General features: G+C 40.1%; 1 protein-coding gene across 1 annotated transcript in view; it reads left to right on the top strand.

Annotated features, from left to right (window-relative positions):
- bmpr2b (bone morphogenetic protein receptor, type II b (serine/threonine kinase)) overlaps positions 1-21054 on the top strand; it is a 109475-nt gene that overhangs the window by 37585 nt on the left and 50836 nt on the right. The window contains exon 2 of the mRNA XM_051708816.1: positions 20382-20570. Coding sequence (XP_051564776.1) covers positions 20382-20570 — 189 coding nt within the window. The remainder of the gene's footprint in view (positions 1-20381; positions 20571-21054) is intronic.

Raw genomic sequence — 21054 nt, 5'->3', positions numbered from 1 at the left:
TGAAAGCAAGTCTAAATATCTTATATGCTACTTCTCAGGTAAATGTATCTTGTTTTAAGGATTTTTAGATATTTTAAAATATTTAACATTCTCCGATAATTTTTCTTCTTCAGTATAGCTCCTAAATTAAATGTACGTAAGGAGTTTTAGATAATTATATTGGAAAACAAGCCAATAAAGACACATCAAAAACCTTTTTTGTTTGTTTTTTGGATTGTATAATGGGCTAAAACCCGCTATACACTGTAGGATTTTTACAGTAGCTTGTCAGACTGTACGATATGAATGCATTGATATCGCCATGGCACACTGCGACATTATGTCAGACTGTACGATACACATTGTAGCAGACTGTGGTCCCAATTGTCCCGATCAGTGAACGTGACTCACGTTACAGGAGTAGAATAGAAGCGAGATTTGCACGGAGGAGCATTTTTTTTTCTTCTGAAAGTCAGGACATCAGCATTTCAGCAATTTATTTATTTTTTTTTTATAAAATTAAAAACTAAAGTTTACAGACATTTAAAGTAAATTTTAATAGACACGATCACTCAGGCTAGGGCTCCCTCTATGAGGAGCCTCTATGCCTTGAAGTGGCGTCTGTTCGCTAAGTGGTGTTCTTCCCGACGCGAAGACCCCCAGAGATTCGCAGTCGGATCAGTGCTTTCCTTCCTGCAGGAGAGGCTGGAGGGGCGGCTGTCCCCCTCCACCCTGAAGGTGTATGTAGCCGCTATTTCGGCTCATCACGATGCAGATGGTAAGTATTTGGGGAAGCACGACTTGATCATCAGGTTCCTGAGAGGTGCTAGGAGGTTGAATCCCTCCAGACCGTGCCTCGTCCCCTCGTGGGACCTCTCTGTAGTCTTTCGGGTTCTACAGGGAGCTCCCTTTGAGCCCTTGGAGTCAGCTGAGCTTAAGGCACTCTCTTTGAAGACTGCCCTCCTGACTGCGCTCACTTCCATCAAAAGGGTAGGGGACCTGCAGGCGTTCTCTGTCAGCGAATCGTGCCTGGAGTTCGGTCCGGGTTACTCTCACGTGATCCTGAGACTCCGACCGTGCTATGTTCCCAAGGTTCCCACGACCCCTTTTAGGGATTAGATGGTGAACCTGCAAGTGCTACCCCAGGAGGAGGCAGACCCAGCTTTGGCATTGCTGTGTCCGGTGCGAGCATTATGCATCTATTTGGATCGCACGCAGAGCCTTAGAAGCTCCGAGCAGCTCTTTGTTTTCTTTGGTGGACAGCGGAAAGGAAGCGCTGTCTCCAAACAGAGGATTGCCCACTGGGTAAGTAAATAGTCAGTCAGTATATTAAAAGTAAAATAGTAATTAAAGTAAAGTTGTAAAGAAAATGCATGATAAATGTAAAGAAAAAACGTGTTAAGAAACGTGTTAAATGTGTTATTTATTTTCGTTTTGTAAGCTCTGTATTTAATTTTGGGGAATAATGCTTTCATATTATTGAAGTGTTACACTTTTCTCCAAGTATTTTCTGCTTTATATTTATTAAAACATGTTATATAAAATGAAAAGAAGAAAAAACACTGAAAGAGCTTGAGTAGAGTGATGACTGGGCACAAATGTTGCTATGGTGCAGATGCGTAGCACGTTTCTTTCCAAGTGAATTGGGATGCGAGAGAGGAGCGGACTATCTCATCTGGCCGTCGTAATAGCAGTCACATTATACGGCTGTGATGCTAAATTTTTGACACTGCCAGAACTTTGTCGGAGGCCAAAGATTATCACAAAGGCTATTAATCGACTGTTGGTGAACATGTCACACTGAATGTTGTAAGATTGCCGATTTTGCCCTATGACGACAGAAATCCTTTAGGATTCCCGAAATTTGTCTCAGATGGCAGAATCGTGGCCAAAATCGTACAGTGTGCAACAGGCTTAAGAGTACACTCTCTCACCTTTTTGTTCACTTGATTTTGAGCCATCTTTAACTCACAAAAAACAAACTCTCTCTTCTTAATAGAGCTGCGTATAGCCGATTTTCTTCACGATAAGATACACACCATGACACACACATTATGATTCACTACGTCACGAGCCATCATGTTATAATCTAGCTGCAACGCGCGCGAGGGATGAGCGTCTCCTCGCGAGACAATGTATCAGCCGGGAGAAGTTTGAAACTGACCTCATGCTGTTTTTCATGCGACTCATATAAGCATTTCTGACCGCACAGAGAAATGATCGTTTCTGAGCTTGTGCTTATTTATATAACACGCTTCCTTATTATTTGAACTTTAATAAAGGATGCATTAAAGATATAATGCCAGGGTGTTTCCTTTTTAGGTGCTCTGACGGGCAAGATTTGCTCAATTGGAGCGCCAGGTACGGCTCCGCATTATTTCATGTCATGATCAGGGACGGATTAACCACCAGGGCGACTGGGCTGTTGCCCATGGGCCTCTACACCTAAAGGGCCCTGAGCTCTAAATCAGTTATTTATTTATTTTGAGATATCTATTATAAATCCACGTGAATGTCAGCCTTATGTGAAATACCATTTGTTTGGCGGAATGCGTGCTGGACTTAACACTCAAGTGCACACTCAGGGGCAGCACATTTATTTGAAGGACTACAGAGAACAGTGTCTGATTTACCAAACGCTTTCAAACACAAAGATAAGGTGCAGTTTCCCTAGCTGCGAACAGAATGCAGGTGTCTTGAGATATGTTTATAAATATTAAAGTTCTTTTAAACTTACCACTGTATCTAAGAAAACGCAATGGTCCCGCGCGGTATGGTGCAACTATCAAGGATGTCTGCGTGTTTACATGGCCTCGACGCACGTGTGAACAGCCCGTAACTCGCCCTATAGCTTTCTTGAAAAATTGACCTGAACCTGGCTCGAAACCTGTAGGTTTGTCGGGTACCGTTGGAATCAGATCAGGTTGAAGACCTCTAAACACGTGCAGAATAACCGAATAGTGATTTTGGTTATTGAATACCGTGCATATCCCTATTAATAACGCATGATTTTGGATCGGTTCATAATTAAAAAGTACATATAATTGGCCGTGTAAGACATTGTTCCAAACTTTTCTTCCGTCAATTTGAAAAATCCAACCAGTTCTGGCAAGTGTCCTGTAGTGCATAAAGGTGAACATAGTCACGTGACACGTCATGGGGGGCCTTCATGGTGTAACCGCCCATGAGCCTCTCAGTTCTTAATCCGTCCTTGGTCATGACGGCACTGCTTCTGTATTTACTTATGTATTTTTGTATTATAATTCCCTCATACTTTGCGATCTACATCACCTTAATCTGTTTTGAAAATTTGGAGTGCATCTGGACTGTGAACTGTTCTTTCTTCCTTTCCTCAATCAAGCACAAGCTGAAGTGCTTCTCTCCCGTGACATCATTAGAGTTTCAAATGATTTCATGTTGCGTTAAATTAAATCAGACTGTTCGACAACGAACATTTTTGTTGACAATTTTTTTATTGTCAATGTTGTTGATAACGTCAACTAATCGTTTCAGCCCTATTTTCCATAGTATGTGGTACTAGAGAGCTTTTTTTTTTTTTTTTTGGTGAAAGGAAACGTTCCAGTGTGGATGAGAAGTGTAAACATTGCAAAGTCAAATTGTTTTCAAACGTGTGGAGGTGGTTTTAGACAAAAGTTTGCATGTTGTTTGAAGGAGAGCATTGGGCAAGGTGTAAAATATCTGATTCATCAAAGAAATAATCAAGAGATTAATCGATTTATAACATTTTAGTCTGTTGTTTCCAACAACATCCTTTTTGCTTTCAAATTAATTCAGTTAATCTTATTGAGATGACTGTGATACAAAGCAGATGTTAGTGTCAGTGTCCAGTGATGGAGACCTGGTGTCCTGGGGCCGGTTGCACCAGCTATACGTAAGTTACAACTTAGCCTAGATGTGGCGTAAATGGGCACTAAGTTGCAATTTACGCACTACTAAATATTTGAGCATTTACACCATTAATCTTAGTTAGACAATAAATGTCTATTTTTCCAGCCTGTGGTATTAGTATTTATTTATTTCCCTTATTCATTTTAGATACAGTTATTGAATATTGTTATTTACACCAATAATATACCAATAATGAAATCTTGTTTTATTAAGTTTCGTATTTCATTGGGGATATAATTATTACAGCTGACAGTTATGTGAGCAAACAAGGTTTGAACATCAACCGTAACAAGATCAAACTGAAATACACAGCTTTTTAATACTTCTGCGCACAAATTTGAAGGCTGCTTATTGGATCAATTCAAGTACATGTCATATTATGCGACTACGCATTACTTTACGGAGAGCTTACGACCTACTAGTTAAGTCTTGCCTTAAGAACAGGTGGTGCAACCAAATTCAACATTGACTTGTAGTTACTAAGCCCTTAATGTGAACTTTACATCTCAACTTAAATGAGACCTTACGCACAGCTGGTGCAACCCTACCCTGGGACAGAGGTAGATAGATATGGTAAGTGTCCTGACAGGCTGAATAAGACTCTAATTTTTATTAATAAACCAAGTCACACCATAAGCTTTTTAGTCAAGCTCCACAGTCTTCGTTTGGCTCATTTAAATGCTCTCGGGCTGTTTTTTTCGAATTATAAAGAGGTCTGTTTTTGTTTGGGAATGGATATAAAGCCAGAATGAACTGATATTAAAAGCTTTTCAAGCTGAATTCTCATGTTTTTTAAATGTTATTGGCCTGCCGCTAAATCTGAGATGTGTTTAGTGTGCTGTAGAGTTTTTCCACTTTGACTTTGATTAAGCGGGTACACAAAGACACAATGGACACATTATGTTCTAAATGAAAAGGATGAAGACTCTAAAACGGTAATAGCATTATTTTTCGATTTGCTCTCTCCCTCTCTCTTTCTTGGCCTCATCCTTTAGGCTCAGTAAATGTAACTGTATGGAGCCACAGCTTGAAATATTTCCTGCATTTTAAAAAGATGGATTTGGCGTATCTCTCTTTTGTGTTTTATCACTGCCTTGCGCTTATCCTCACGAGGACATGGCTCTGTAATTGCTATTACAGTCTAATTACTTTTTCCGTGGCTTGTATGAAGCAACTGCTCGGCTCAACGATCAAGCCAGGATCAAACACAGTAAGTTTCATCTATACTAACTCTTATAAATATTTACCATGGTTTTACTATAGTAGCATCTGTAACTATGATATTTTGGTGGGAATCAGTGGTGATTGCTTTAAGTATACACAGTAGGCCCATAAATTCCCATAAAATTTCATAAGTCACTGGGCAACAGTGACAGGTTTAATATATGTACGAGTAATCTATATAAGTTACATATTATTACACTTTGTGCATTTCTATATTGTGGCAAATAAAAGCGTATCATAATTATCAAATAAAATATCACACATCACTATCGCGTTATTGAAGTAACACAGTCCGCCTTATTCTACATGAATATGTCCAAAGAAAACAGTGGATGCACGGCCCATAGACCGCCATTAAAGCCATGCTTCAGTGGGAGTCTGTGGTGGATACCTGTACATTTAGATTTCAGGAGCGTAAAGACTAATGTTCACTGGACGAGAGGCACTAAACATCAATTTGAATCCCGCCTGGACACCGTGCTTCTCTGGGAATCTATGGGAGCTTCATGAGCACTCTTTACGTTGACTCTGCATCTGATTGCTTATTGAGCATTAGGCTTTCAATCAATGAATTTTTTTCCAGTATGGATGTCTTCTCTACATAATGACTGGTTGAGTTCTCAAATGGGTGGGTTTTAAAAAAAAAAGAAAAGAAAAAGGCCAGTAACTGGAACGGAAATTGAACCACTTAAACTATGGTTACTCTGCATGAACTATAGTAAATGTTCATAAAGAAACCATCAAATGGCCTTCCCTGAATCCATTCCTGTGATATATATGAATAATATGTATTCCTATATACTATGATACAATGAATTGATCTTACATTACACCAGTATGTCATCTAATCTAACTGCCTAATGGTCTTGCATGGTTCTACCATGCCAGATGGCCCTAGAATTGCTGAACTCCTCCTTCCTTTAATTTCGCCCCCAAGTTCTCCTAGGCCATAGCGAGCACTTCCCCTCTATCTTCCTGTATCTGAGATCCAGCCTGACAGTTTCCCTGTCTGTAGAGAGAGTGGCAGGAGATGGGGCCTTTGCCAGCTTCTCAGATAATCTACTTTAAAGGAAACAATCACAGGCCCTCCAGCTTTTTGGCAGATGCATCCTCAGCCTTTGGCCTCGGCGGAGACACGATAAATTAATCACGATTTGTACTCGGCTTATGTTTGTGTTGTCCTTTACTCTGATGTATTCTTTATAGAAAAGCTCCGTCTTGTTTTTCCCAGTGCCCGCAAATGAGTCAATTACCTCTCTGGTGCCTGTTGAATAGACCAGCATTTATTGTGTTCTGGATGCTGATCCCTGGCATGGGATGGTGGTGTACTGGTGTCCCCACTGGGCTTCTTAAAGAGGTACCAGCTAGACCAGCATCAGCATAACCTGGACCAGTCCAGCACGGAAATTCATTCTTTTCAGCAGGAGTGAAGTGTATCAGCTTTTTGACTGTGGTGCCTCTTTAAAATGAAGACGGCAGTTCTAGGGCAAGCCTGAAGGTCCTCACTAAGGCAGAGTTGAATGTTATCTCTGTAAAATGCTGACAGGCCTCTGAGCGGCAGCTCTAACCTTGAGCCGGAGCACAAACAGTAGCAGGGCAGAATCAGGCTGGTACAGACTGCCTCCACTGCCCTCCAAAACAATCCCACAATCCCCCTCTACCCTCCCCTTGCCTTGCCTCCTCCCTTCCACTGTCCTCTTTTGGCAGAGCACAGAACACCCTGCCACCTAGAGGTGGAGAAATTTTCTTTAGTCACACATCAGACACGTGCTTCTACTAAAATAAAAAGCAGAATAATTTGGAAGATTCAAAGATTCCTGTATTGCATGTCTGGCTCACTCCTCTGTTTGTCTGGATGAAAGGGAGTGAGTTGCTGAATTTGTCATGACCGAAATATTCTTATCCCAGCTACGCTTTTTTCAATACAGTATATTGAATATCGAAATTTTGCGAACCAACATAAATCACAAACCAATGCAAAATTAGATATTTTGAAATTTGCAACATAGTTTTCTGTCCATGTGATCATAAATGAAATGACCTGTCAAACATCAAGATGTCTTTTTGAAAACATACTTTCCCACTGATGTTGAAAGAGACACTCAAGAAAGCTCCTTTGCATAACTCTATGGTAATAAACAGAGATTTTATCCTGGCCATATTGGCCAGCTATAAGATTTTAGTTTCTTGCTTTTCTTATCCAGCACACAAACTCTGAGCAGCTTTGGGCCTGAGGCATTTCTCTGGAGCCAGGTAAAGCACTGTGATGTTTTCCTTTGCTGTGTGCAGATCTGTGGTGGGATCTGAAGGTCCTACTGTAGGCTAGTCATGTTCCTCTCCACCCTTTTGTTGTGGAGCAGGCACATGGATTCTCACCCAAATTACAGGAAACCGTCGCGCCTAATGACCTCTCTCTCTGCCTCAAAAACAAAGACGAGGCCTAAAATACACAATCAACACGCATGCAATGTTGGGGAGTAACTGAATACATGTAACTGGATTACGTTTTTAAAATACAAAATATAATTAATTGTTTTCCACTACAGTTACAATTTAAATCATTGGCATTTATACAGTGACATTCAAAAAGTATTTTGATTACTGAAGAGATTATTTTGCATTTTATTGTCATTTGTTTCATTTAATATTTAGTCCTTTCAGATGAACTCATTTATACATATAAATGATGTGATCCAAAGTGCATTTGAACAGCGGTGAAACACTTTCTTATGATGTGTTACATTCATACGAGCAGACAGAGAAGTACGTTTGAAGTAAGTTTGAAGTAAGTTTGGAGCAGAAGAAATAGAAATAAACCTTGTGTAAATTGTCAGCTTTATGCTAAGCTAAAATGCTATTTCTAGCCATTTTACATGCACGTAACCAGGCACGATAAAAAATTTTTATCAAGAAAATTCACGTTAGATCATAATTTCTTTTTTCTAGTAAGACCTTTGATATTAGGGCAAAAATCGTATTCTTGATAATAATTTTTTATTGTTTTCCTGTTTTTATTTTTATTCGATGCGATGAGTTTAGCCACTTTTAGCACAAGTACATGTTCGGTCTAAGGGTGCTTTCACACTTGGTTCGATTGCTTGGACCAAACCTGAGTTCGTTTCGTCCCCCTCCCACTGCCCGCACTGGTCTGTGTTCACATCATATTATTTGGGTCCGAACCGCGGTCCGATAACGTCATCGACGTGAGTACAAGCGGCAGCTGTTTACCACTGTAACTAGGTAACAACTCGAGAAGACGTCACTGTGTTAAGTATTAAAGTTTTTCTCTTTGGATTTACCTTGAAAACTTGCCATGCACAGAACAACACTTATGTTTGTCTCCCGCGGATGCACCCGAGTCTGGAAAACAGCTTTAACAGTCTCCAATTTGACGTCATTCAACCTCGAGTGCGCACCAAAAGTGCTTGTGTGAAAGCACCCTAAATGACCCCTTAGAAGTTTGCAAGACAAATAACAAAGAACGCAGGTGTCTCGAGACACATTTTTAAATGTTGACGTTCTTTTTACTTACACAGCATCTAAAAATGCAGCGCTCCTGTGCAAGACGGTGAAAAAAACAGCGTGAAATGGCCCCTAATGCCTACATTAGCAGTAGGGCAGCAAGTACATTCGGTTTTTGGAACAGAGCTACTGTGTGTGGCAAAGTGCATGCACACATTCGTAGAGTTTGAGAGGAGGACATAAGTGTTTTCCATCTGTTTCAGCTCTCATGTGCACATTACTGTCTACAGAGAAGCAGTCCTCTGTTTTACCTCTGTAATTGGGAGGCATCTCTGAACCATCAGTGGTGCTTTACGGCCCCCAGTGGAGCTCTTTGTTTTGTCTTGAAGAGGGACATGCCAAATTAAGGCTATATTTTCCCTCCTAGTCTTATTTTTAAAGCTGAGGGAATGTTTTTGCACCTCAGTCTTGAGTTGAGCTGCCCTGTTTTAGGTTAAGGCTTAGTTGGTATAATGAGTAGTCATGCAGCGTAGCGAGCCACAGCTACGCAAAGGACACAGTTCGTCCGGCTGGTGTGTGTGTGGCGATACAGACTGGTGCAGCCGTTTCAGGCTTCACTCCTGTAGGGGAGCAGACAAAAGCCTTCCCCTTGCAGGGCCGTACAGCGGTAATTCTCTCTCCATTTCTCTCCAGACTCTCTGTGTTATTGTAGTTTTGAATTTGTAATTTTGTTTTATGAGCTTTCTTTTATTTTTTACTTGTTCTTTCAATTTTGTTTAGCTGTCATTAGTTTTCACTCTATGAGCCTTATGTAGGAACTCAAGCAGAATGTAATTCTGTGTAAATCCTTCATGAATCATGAATTTGTGTTTAAATTGTCCCATTGACGTGTATAATAATTTATGATAATTTAAATAAGAATGGTTTTACGTATGATGATTCAGACAGAAAATTCGTTTTGCTAGTATTTCATGAATAATGACCTTAGGATGTTTTATTTTTTTAATGTTCTTTATTTTAGTATGTTTCATTTTTATTTTAGATTTATTTTGGTATTTTAATCCATTTAGTTGTATGTAAAGTTTCAGTATATAAACTGATGTAAAGCCAAAGTTTCAATGCGTAAACTGATATCATTGATTCTGTTTTATTTTACATTTTTTGTTTTTGTTATTTTTCACTTTATGGGCTATAATCAAAAGCAAGCAGAACCTAATTCTTCGTAAATTATTAATAAATACATTTTTGCATAAATTGTTGAATTTGATCATTTACGTAAGAATGGTTTTACATACGATTCACACAGAAATTGTGTGATATTTCATGGATAAGGCCCTATGTATTAGTTTTTTTTTTTTTCAGTGTTTTCTTGTTTATTAATATATTTAGTTTTTATTTTCATTTTATTTTTGTATTTGTATTTCATTTTAGTTGCAATTCATAAACTTGCGTTGTTAAATTTCTTATGGCCATCTTGTATTATCACTGTCTAGTGGCATTTACATGTTGCCAGACTGTAAAGGTTTCAAATTTTATAAGATACTGTGTATCAAATTATTTATTTTTTTCATCTTTATTTTATTTTAGTTAGTGGTTTTAGAGTTATGAGTTTAGTTTCAGGTTTTCCAACTATATTAGTTTTTATTTTCATTTCAGTTAATATTTTAATTAAGTTAAAATATTTTAATTTAGATTACTTTAAAAACCGCTGTAGTTTTCGTTAACGATACTAACACTGACGTGTAGTCCGCTGATAACGCTACTGGAGGGTTTACTCCCCTCCCCACTCACTTGTCTGAATGCTGTGAATACAATAGCCGAGATCCATGACTTCGTAGAGCTTGTTAAACGAGTGGCATTATGATTTTTCCCTCTTGGTAACTCAGACACTGGCCTGGCAATTTGCATGACAGTGCGGCAGAGAATTAATTCATTGGATACAGTTTGGGTGAGCGCAGGCCAGCTGCAGCAGAGATTGCGATCAGCCGACAGCAGAATTCAGCCCTGCTGGCTCTGTTCATGGAAATGAGGGTAGTCCTGTTGGCTAGGGCCCTTATCAGTCATCATGGTTTGTGTTCTCTAAATGCACGGCACTGCTCAGAAGGTTCATTTTCTGCACATAGAATCTGCACGCTATTGTTTCCCCATCCCTTCCCGTGTTTTTTTTTGGGTTGTATATATTGTGTGTACACGTACATGCATTTGTACATGGTTGTATTGAGGAGCAGCAGGTGCAAAGGAGGCCCCAGGTGTTCTGTTGTTTGGCCTTCAGCATAAAGCGATCTAACCATTTCAGATCCCCACCCCTTTTATTGCATCTAATTAATCAAGGTTTAATCGATCGGAAATACACTCCCACATTCAGCCTGATTATCCTCAGCACAGAATTAACTCTTTAACTTCCTCAAGACAGGAAATCATTTTGTGTGGATTCTAAAATGAGTCATATTTAGCCCCACATCAGTGAGATTTGTTTCAATTTTTCTGCACTGATTTTGGAGGAAAATCAGTGGAATGGATTTAACTATAGTAAGAATGTGTTAAAGCATAAAGGCTTCACACATATTGATAGCTGAAAACAATATAAAATTAACTATAATATTTAGCCTAATAAACAAAGTGATGTTGTGTAAAACTGTGAATGATAGGTTTTAGACTTTTGCAGAAACTTGTGGTATTTTTTGTGGAATGTATATTATTTTTCTCCTTGCACATTTTCAAAATGAATGGGAGAAAGCACAATGCTCAATATGGTGGCTATATGGAAGTACAGCCTTTCAGTTACAAGTAGGGATGCACCGATATGGAATTTCTGGGTCAATACGATAACTGATTATTCTCAGCTCAATGTGGCTGATACCGATAATTGTACCTTTCAACCCTTTAAACTGGAGATGCCAGCTAACCAATTAAAAACTACTCACTTGAAACAAAATGGGATTGTTTTTGTGATTAACATTTGTATTGATTCCACATAAGACACAAAAAACAAAACATATATACATGGAATCAACATTTAACATTTAATCCCCACCACTACCCCTCTCCCTCCCAATCCCCAACCCCACCCCGACCCCCAACAAACACAAAAATAAACAAATTATGAAAAAAATATACTATATATATATATATATATATATATATATATAATCACACACATCTACAGCTAAACCTCACTCTCCGCTACCTCTCCCCGAGAACCCTCCAAGAACGCCAACCACTTGCCCCACTTCCCAACAAACAAATCCAAATTACCCAATCTACTAAATATCATCACCTCATATGCTGCCACCCTCCCCATCTCCGCTCTCCACTCCTGAAATGGGGGCGCTCCAGCTGACTTCCATCCCCTCAAAACAATCTATCTGGCAACCATAACACTTGTCAGGACCCAGTTCTTAATATTTTTGTTCCCCCATATCAATGAACTCCCCATCGCCCAAAACACAGAGTCTGGGGCAAAACGAAATCCGAGTGCCCAACACTTCACACACAACACTCTGAACCTTCATCTAAAACCCCTGGATCTCAACACACCACCAAAAAACATGGGCCATATCTCCATCCTCCTATTGCCATCGCCAGCATGTGGGTGTGTCTTTCAGACCGAGCCCATACAATCTAGAGGGGGTCCAATAGAATCGATGTATAATCTTGAATTGCATAAGGCGCACCCTTGCATCTCTAGATGCAGACTTGATGTTTTTTAAAAACCTAGCCCACACTCCTTCCTCCAATACCAAGTTTAAATCTTTCTCCCATAATCTCTTGATAGAAGCTCCATCCCCCAGACTCTGAATTAACAGGGAGTAATACACTGATGCCTCATTACCTTTTGCAAAAGCAGTAATCATCACTCCCAGAGTATCTGCCACTTGGGGGGGGGGTATGCTGCTCCCAAAAATAGTACAGAGCAGGTGGTGCAGCTGTAAATACCTAAAAAAACTGAGATCTAGGAATCCAAAAATGTTGAACCAAATCTTCAAAAGATCTCAGCACTCTGCTCTCATATAGGTCACCGAGTGTAGTAACCCCCCTCACAATCCACTCTGACCAGCAGAAAGGGGACTTATCAATACATAATTTAGGGTTAAGCCATATGCTTGAGGCAACATTAAAATAAATGGCTGAATTAAACATTCTGGACACTTTTGTCCATACTGAGTGCAAATGCGAGATGACGGGGTGTAACTTAACTTCTCCAATTAGTTTGATAGAAAGGCTTTGCAGTGGTGAAATAGGGGCAAGAACTTCCCGTTCAATACAAAACCAGGGAGGGGCTCTTTCAGGTGGAAGCAACCAATGAGCCAAATGTCTGAGACAGAATGCATAATAATAAAACAAAAATTTTTGGGTAGGCTAAGCCCACCTTTGTCGATCAGCCTATGCTACTTATTAAAATGTAATCTAGAATGCTTACCATTCCAAATGAAAGACTTCGCTATGCTATCAAATTGCTTGAAATAAGAGAGGGGGACATCTACAGGGAGAGACTGTAGCAGGTAGTTGAATTTTGGAATGCAATTCATTTAATAACATTAACCTTCCCAATCATCGATAAATGTAATGAAACCCACCTGCCCACACTGCTCGAAAATCTTTTTATTAAGGGGTCAAAATTAACTCTAACTAAATCACACAAATTTGCTGGGAATAAAATGCCCAAATACTTGGGCCACTGAAAGGCACCCGGCTGGAAGACCGTTACTGGGCAGTACGCTGTCAGAGCCAAAGCTTTGGATTTAGACCAATTAACTCTGTATCCTGTGAACTTAGAAAAGGAATTAATAATTCTGTGAAGGCAAGGCATAGATCTAGTGGGGTCGGAGGCAATAAATATCATAAAATATCATCTGCGTAAAGCAAAAGCTTATGCGCCATATCTCCCACCACCACCCCTGGAAAATCATCCTCCTTTCTTATCGCAGCTGCTAATGGCTCCAGGGCAAGACAGAAAAATATTGGGGGAAGAGGACAACCCTGCCGGGTACCCCTATCCAGAGTAAAATAATCTGAAATTAATCCATTTGTTTGTACCACCACTACCGGATGTCTATAAAGTAACTTAATCCATCCAATAAGAGTGTTCCCGAACCCATATATTTCCAAAATCTTAAAGATAATCCCATTCTACCATATCAAATGCCTTTTCGGCGTCAAATAAGATGGCAGCGACAGGAGTCTGATCATTCGCCACGGACCACATGATATTGATGAGACGCCTAATGTTATCAGAAGAGCTGTGGCCCCGAATGAACCCCACCTGAATAAATATATGTAAGAGGCATCATAACTTAATCGGTTAGCCAGGATTTTTGCTAATATTTTTACGTCTAGCTGGATCAGGGAGATTGGACGGTAACTTTTATACTCGCTTGGATCTTTGTCCTTTTTAAGAATCAGACTGATCCAGGCTTGTGTCATGGTTGGTGGAAGCTTTCCATTCTTTAATGATTCTGTATAAACTTCTAACAAAAGTGGAGCCAATTCTGTAGCATAAGATTTAAAAAAATTCAGCAGCAGAACCATCTGGCCCTGGAGCCTTGCCTGTAGGCAAGGCATTTATTACCTTGCCATGCTCCTCCATGGTTATCTCAGAATCAAGATAATTTCTTTGCTCAGTCGTCAGTTTAGGGAGTTCTAATGGTTCCACAAAGTTTCTAAAATCTTCATCAGTAGACAATTAGACTGCACAGACCAAGCGCCGTTCACAAACCAAGACAGTCCAAAACTATTTCAAAACAATATAACACAAAATAAAATAAAAATTTTTTTCCAAATAATAATAATAAAAAAAAACAAATGTAAACAATGACGCGCTTCCTGACTCCTCCTCCACGTGACGTGACCTTACCAATGAGCTTACATCATCCCTCTCATGAGCGCACGTCACAGAGATGTACGAAAGCGAACATTTGTAGTTAAAAAGTCAAAACTTCTCAAAACAATAAATCGTTTGCGTTCAAAAGAAATTTATTTGTCGACTGGAGTCGTGTGGATTCTTTTGATGCACCCTAAATATGCATTTTGGACTGTCAAAAAATGGAGGACATTCACTTGAACTGTTTAGAGGAGGAGGCCTGAAATGAAATCCTAAAAGTCTTAAATTCTGTTTTGATGAAGAAAGAAACTCAGATACATCTTGGATGGCCTGAGGGTGAGTAAATTATCAGCAAATTTTCATTTTTAGGTGAACTATTCCTTTAAGTGCCTCCCAAGCCACGCCCACAGAGGATACTGTGGACCAGTTGGTCTCCATATAAACATTGATTTCAGCCTTTAACATTTGTTGAAATTCAGGATTTTGCAAAAGGGATACATTAAAGCGCCAACTTTATGATTTATTTTTCTCCGTATGTGGCAACACCTCTAAACTCACCAGGGCGTGATCTGAGTCTAAGATGTTTCAGATTGAGCAATTAACAACAGATGAAATGAGGGACTTAGATATAAAAAAAAAAAATCTATTCTAGAATAAATCTTATGGACTGATGAAAATAATTTATAGTCCCTACCAGATGGGTTCAAAAGTCTTCAAATATCTGCAAGACCAAGATTTTTACACATCCTGTGAAGAGTCAGTGTTGCTCTAGGGGGCTTACACACTTTTGCTTCACTATGATCAAGGACTGAGTCCATCAAAAGATTAAAGTCTCCTCCCAATATTATATCATGAGGGGTGCCAGCGGCTTGCAACATCCCTTCAAGATCTATAAAAAAGCCCTGATCATCAACGTTAGGTGCGTATATATTAGCCAAAATCAACCTTTGCTCCTGAATTTCTGCTAAAACAATAATGACTCTTCCTAATTTCAGATTCTTTAATCTGTTTGAGACATTTGAATTGTAGATGTTTGCTTATCAATATAATGATTCCCCTGCTCTTACTTGAGCCAGCACTAAAGAAATCATATCCACCCCTTTATCTTCCCAAATTTTTCAGCTTCCTGTGGGGAGAGATGTGTTTCTTGAAGAAACACTATATCATATTTCTTACATTTAAGAAGAGAAATAACCTTCCTTCTTTTTATGGGTTGCCCCAACCCATTTACATTCCATGTGGAGAGAGATAGTACACTCATAATAATATTTGACATTTTGACATATAAGAAAAAATAGATTGTGTGTCAAAAATAAAATTATAAAGACCACATTCCACATTGGTGCAACAATCAAACCCCGAACTTTCCCCCGAACAAAACAAACAGAAAAAAGAAAAACGTGCGCATTAACCCCGCACACGACACATCCCTCTAAACTCAAATAGTCCATGTACGCATACGAGAGTCCCTGCAACAACTTAGCCGTCGGATTGCTCAAGTCCGGTGCTTCTATATAAAAATTTGTACGACAGAATTACATAACAGAAAATAGTCTATAAAACAGACTCCAGCCATTAAGCGAAATATAAAATAAATAAAAAAACAGGTTGTTCAGTTCTAAGGTTAGTCAAGCTCACTCCAATGTCCTGCAAGGTATATTCCACAAAACCAACTTAGCCAACAGGATGCATGAGCACCCAAAATGAGCAAATGTATCCACAAGCTGTCCTGAAGAAATTATTCTACACAAAACAAACTCCAGCCGCTTGGCGGAACCAGCACAAAAAGAAACGAAAAAGGCGCTCAGCTTTTAGTGAGACTGGTCCACTTAGCGGCCACATGAAAATCACCAAATGGCTTACTCCAATGTTTTTATGAAAGACAGTGCTTGCTGTGTGCATGTAAATTCTCTACGTCCATCCTTAGTATCTATTCTCAGTTTGGCTGGAAACATCAGTGCAAAAGTGATCTTCCATTGATGTAAGAGATTCTTGTATTCCTTGAATCGATCACGTTTCTCTCTTGTCGAATTCGCAAAGTCTGGGAACAAGAAAATGTTGTGGTTCTTCCAAGAAAGCTTTCCTTTGCTCCTCGCCTCGCATAACACGAGATCTTTATCAGATGATCTCAGAAATTTGGCCAGAATTGATTGGGGCCTGTCTCCCTCAGCAGATCTGCGAGCTGGGACTCTGTGAGCTCACTCGATTTCCAGCTTACAGCCTGTTATTTCAAGCAGACTTGGGAAGATCCTGTCCAGGAATTTCACCATATCTTGGCCTTCCTTTATGCTCAGGAATTCCAACAATTCAGCGGGTTAGCAGCTAATTCCCTCTCCGATGACTCCAGATAATCGATCTGTCTCTCGACGTCTGACAATCTTGTAACCAACACAGAGAATTTAGTCTCCATGGAAGTAATCAATTGACGTATTACAGCAAGATCCTCCAAGTCTGCAATGACTTTCGTCAGCATTGCCGGCACATTTATCAATTCACGCCGGATTTCTTCGAGTTCACCATCCGAATTGAATCCGGGGCTTTTGGCCTGTTGCTCCGGGGAATCAGCACGAGCACGTAAGTGTCTTTTAATATCTCCAGAGCCCGAGGATTTTGAATTTTCTGACATATTGTATTCCTAGAACAGTTAAGAATCAGGGTGTATCAAATCTCACCGGTCCATGACACAAATAGTAATAAAAATTAGCAAAGTGCGCAGAGCTTGCCGCTCACACATCTGCTCCTCGCATGGCGTCACGTGACTCTTCACAAAATGGGATTGTTTAAAAGCTTGTAATCTGGACTTCACCAGCAATTAACTGCTGGTTTTTAAGGTTTGGCGGATGAAACATGAACCGTAAGTGTGACTATTACAGATGTATACTGATTTTAATGAGAAATAAGTGATATTACACATGCATAAATTGTATCTTGTAGTTTTATTTATTATAATTACTAATATTTACTAATCCTTAAATCCTGCCCATTTATACTGTATGTGGATTTATGGTATGTTTTTGTCATGTTCTTGACTATTACTTCACAAAACATAAGAATATGGAAAATGGCATATTTTTATTTACAGCAGATGATCCTGATTAAAACAGGCCCCAAAACAATGTAACAAAGTGCAAAGATGTTGAAATAATCCTCAGAGAGCAACGTGACATGCTAACTTGGCTTTAAACATTCTCTTTCCTGGTTAAACACTGTGTGTGCACATGTGCACTGACACCTATGTGAAAAGGGAAGCCCTAAACAGTTACAGATTCTCTGTCACAAGCAAATAAACGTAACATTATCTGTGAAAATATCGGCTGTAATTCTTTAAGTGATTGAAATATTTAGATTTTTCCAGTTATCGACCAAAAAAAAAATCGGCTGCCAATATATCATGCACCCCTAGTTATAGGAGTTAATCATCTTTTTGGTAAAGGCATCACCTGATCTATTTCAAATCAAAATCAAATCAAATCACTTTTATTGTCACACAACCATATACACAAGTGCAATAGTGTGTGAAATTATTGGGTGCAGTTCCGAGCAACATAGCAGTTGTGACAGTGATGAGACATATACCAATCTACAATAAACATCAAATTTACACAACACAATTTAAAATCTAATATGCACATAATTACACACAACACAATATACAAATAATAACATACAATGTACATTATACAATACACACAATATAGAATACACATTGTACAATAAAAAAAAAGTATATATATATATATATATATATATATATATATATATATATATATAGTATATATAAAATGTACAGTAGGTTATTGACATTCAGGCTGTCGGTTGATAGTCAGTTGCCAGTGTGTTGTTAAGAGAATATAATTTATGACAGTCCAGTATGAGATAATAAGATTAATAAAGTGCAGTGCTGATGTATATTGATCGTGAGAGATCAAGAGTTCAAAAGTCTGATTGCTTGGGGGAAGAAGCTGTCATGAAGTCGGCTGGTGCGGGTCCTGATGCTGCGATACCGCCTGCCTGATGGTAGCAGTGAGAGCAGCCCATGGCTCGGGTGGCTGGAGTCTCTGATGATCCTCCGAGCTTTTTTCACACACCGCCTGGTATATATGTCCTGGAGGGAGGGAAGCTCACCTCCGATGATGTGTCTGGCAGTTCGCACCACCCTTTGCAGGGCTTTGCGGTTGTGGGCGGTGCTATTGCCGTACCAGGCGGAGATGCAGCCAGTCAGGATGCTCTCTACAGTGCTGGTGTAGAACCGTGTTAGGATGTGGCGGTTCATTCCAAACTTCCTCAGCCGTCTCAGGAAGAAGAGGCACTGATGAGCCCACACTGAGATCCTCAGTGATGTCACCCAGGAACTTGAAGCTGCTGACTCTCTCCACTGGTACTCCATTGATGGTGATAGGGCTGTGTTCTCTTTCTCTTCTCCTGAAGTCCACCACAAGCTCCTTTGTCTTACTGACGTTGAGGGAGAGGTTGTGCTCCTGACACCAGCGTGTCAGAGTGTGCACCTCCTCTCTGTAGGCTGTTTCATCATTGTCAGTGATCAGACCTACCACCGTCGTATCATCAGCAAACTTAATGATGGCACTGGAGCTATGTGTTGCCACACAGTCATGTATGTACAGGGAATACAGGAGTGGGCTAAGAACACAGCCCTGCGGGGCTCCAGTGTTGAGGGTCAGTGATGAGGAGATGTAACTGCCCATTCTAACCACCTGGCATCTGCTTGACAGGAAGTCCAGGATCCAGCTGCACAGCGAGCTGTTTAAGCCAAGAGCCTGGAGTTTCTCATCTAGCTTGGAGGGCACTATGGTGTTGAATGCTGAGCTGTAGTCTACAAACAGCATTCTCACATAAGTGTTCTTTTTTCCAGGTGGGAGAGAGCAGTGTGTATTGTAGATGCAATGGCATCATCAGTGGAGCGGTTGTTGCGGTAAGCAAACTGCAATGGGTCTAGAGAGAGAGGCAGCACAGAGCAGATGTAATCTCTGATTAGTCTCTTAAAGCATTTGCTGATGATGGGGGTCAGAGCAACAGGACGCCAGTTATTTAAGCAAGTGATTTTGGATTGCTTTGGTACAGGCACAATGGTGGACGTTTTAAAGTATTTGGGGACTACAGACAAAGAGAGGGAAAGATTGAAAATGTCCGTAAAAACACAAGCCAGTTGGTTCGTGCACGCTCTGATGACGCGGCCCGGAATGCCTTCTGGGCCCGCGACTTTATGGATATTCACCCGTCGGAAGGATCGGGTTACATCCGCTACAGAGACGGAGAGTGAACTAATCTCTGTAGCTTCGGCCACGAGAGCACTCTCTGTGAGGGCTGTGTTATTTCCCTCGAACCGTGCATAAAAAGTATTTAGCTCATCTGTGAGAGAGGCAGAGGTGTTCACGGCGGAGTTTTTATTCCCTTTTAAGTCCGTGATGATATTAATTCCCTGCCACATGCTTCTAGAAAGTGGTCCGATTTGCCAAATGGTGGGTGGGGGAGGGATTTGTAGCCATCCCGGAAGGGTGAGAAAGCACATGCTTTCTATTTACTCTAGAAAGCGCATGTGTATTAGTTGGACCAACCTGAAAAATTCCTTTTTCTGATTTGAGCAAAAGAAGCAAAGTGTTGATATGATTTTTGTCAGTAAGATTTTATTGAAGATTTGTTTTGCAATGTTATTTATTGCAAATGTTACTGAACTGCAATCTTCTCTAGCAGTTTTTGAATTTTCGGTCTTTCCCATTCTACTAGGAAAGAAGTAGGAGTTGTGCTTGTATGCCTATTGTTTACATAGAAAATAGCTACCAGGGAGGTGTTACCAGTATGGATGCCAATTTGACTGACTTTCCTTATAGAAACTTTGGTATAATTAATGATCACTATGCTTTTCCTTGTTAGGTTCCATTTGTAGGCCTGCAGGAAGTGTTCCCGATGGATGTTACTTCTGTGTTCTGTTTTTGTTCTCATGTCTTTTTCTCATGTTGTTTGTTGACAGCTGCTCAGAGTGAGGAGAGAGAGAGGGAGTGTGCATTTAATGACCAGCACCAGCAGGTGGATGAACAGACTGTGGCTGGTGACTGGCACATCACCACAGAAAACAACACCATTCTGTGCAGCAGGAGCAGCCGCTGCTATGGCCTGTGGGAGAAAACACATGACGGAGAGATTCGCCTCGTCAAACAAGGTCAGGGGGAACTCACAAACACACACAAACGTGTACACACACATGTGCACTACCATTGAAAAGTTTGGACATGTCTACTTATTCTTTATTAGTAGTAATTTTTCTTGTCCTGCTCTACCTAACTGTATATTAAACATCAAATAATGTTTGATTGGCTCTTATTGTTCCACGTAATGCAGAAAAACTGCTTTCGGAAAGCATATTTTTCATCCATACACATTCCTACATACAATCTCAATAGTCGCGTTTCCACTATCAGGCCAAATGAGGGCATGCTAATGCGTGCCAGGGCCAGTTGCATTTCCACTGTCACTTCTGGGGCTACATCATGCCAATGGCCTTTGGCCCGCCAATTACCCTTGGGCCAAAGAAGACCAACTGGGGATTGAGATGGAGTTTTGCTGAGTCAGGTCAGAGGTTTCAGCACCAAGGTACTCATTTTCCAATTTTTCATACCTAGCTACCAGCTACTTAACAGATTAAC

Source organism: Myxocyprinus asiaticus, chromosome 10 (genome assembly GCF_019703515.2).
Source record: "Myxocyprinus asiaticus isolate MX2 ecotype Aquarium Trade chromosome 10, UBuf_Myxa_2, whole genome shotgun sequence".
Taxonomy (NCBI): domain Eukaryota; kingdom Metazoa; phylum Chordata; class Actinopteri; order Cypriniformes; family Catostomidae; genus Myxocyprinus; species Myxocyprinus asiaticus.
The sequence above is the reverse complement of the archived record's forward strand: the minus strand, read 5'-3'. Positions and strand labels throughout refer to the sequence as shown.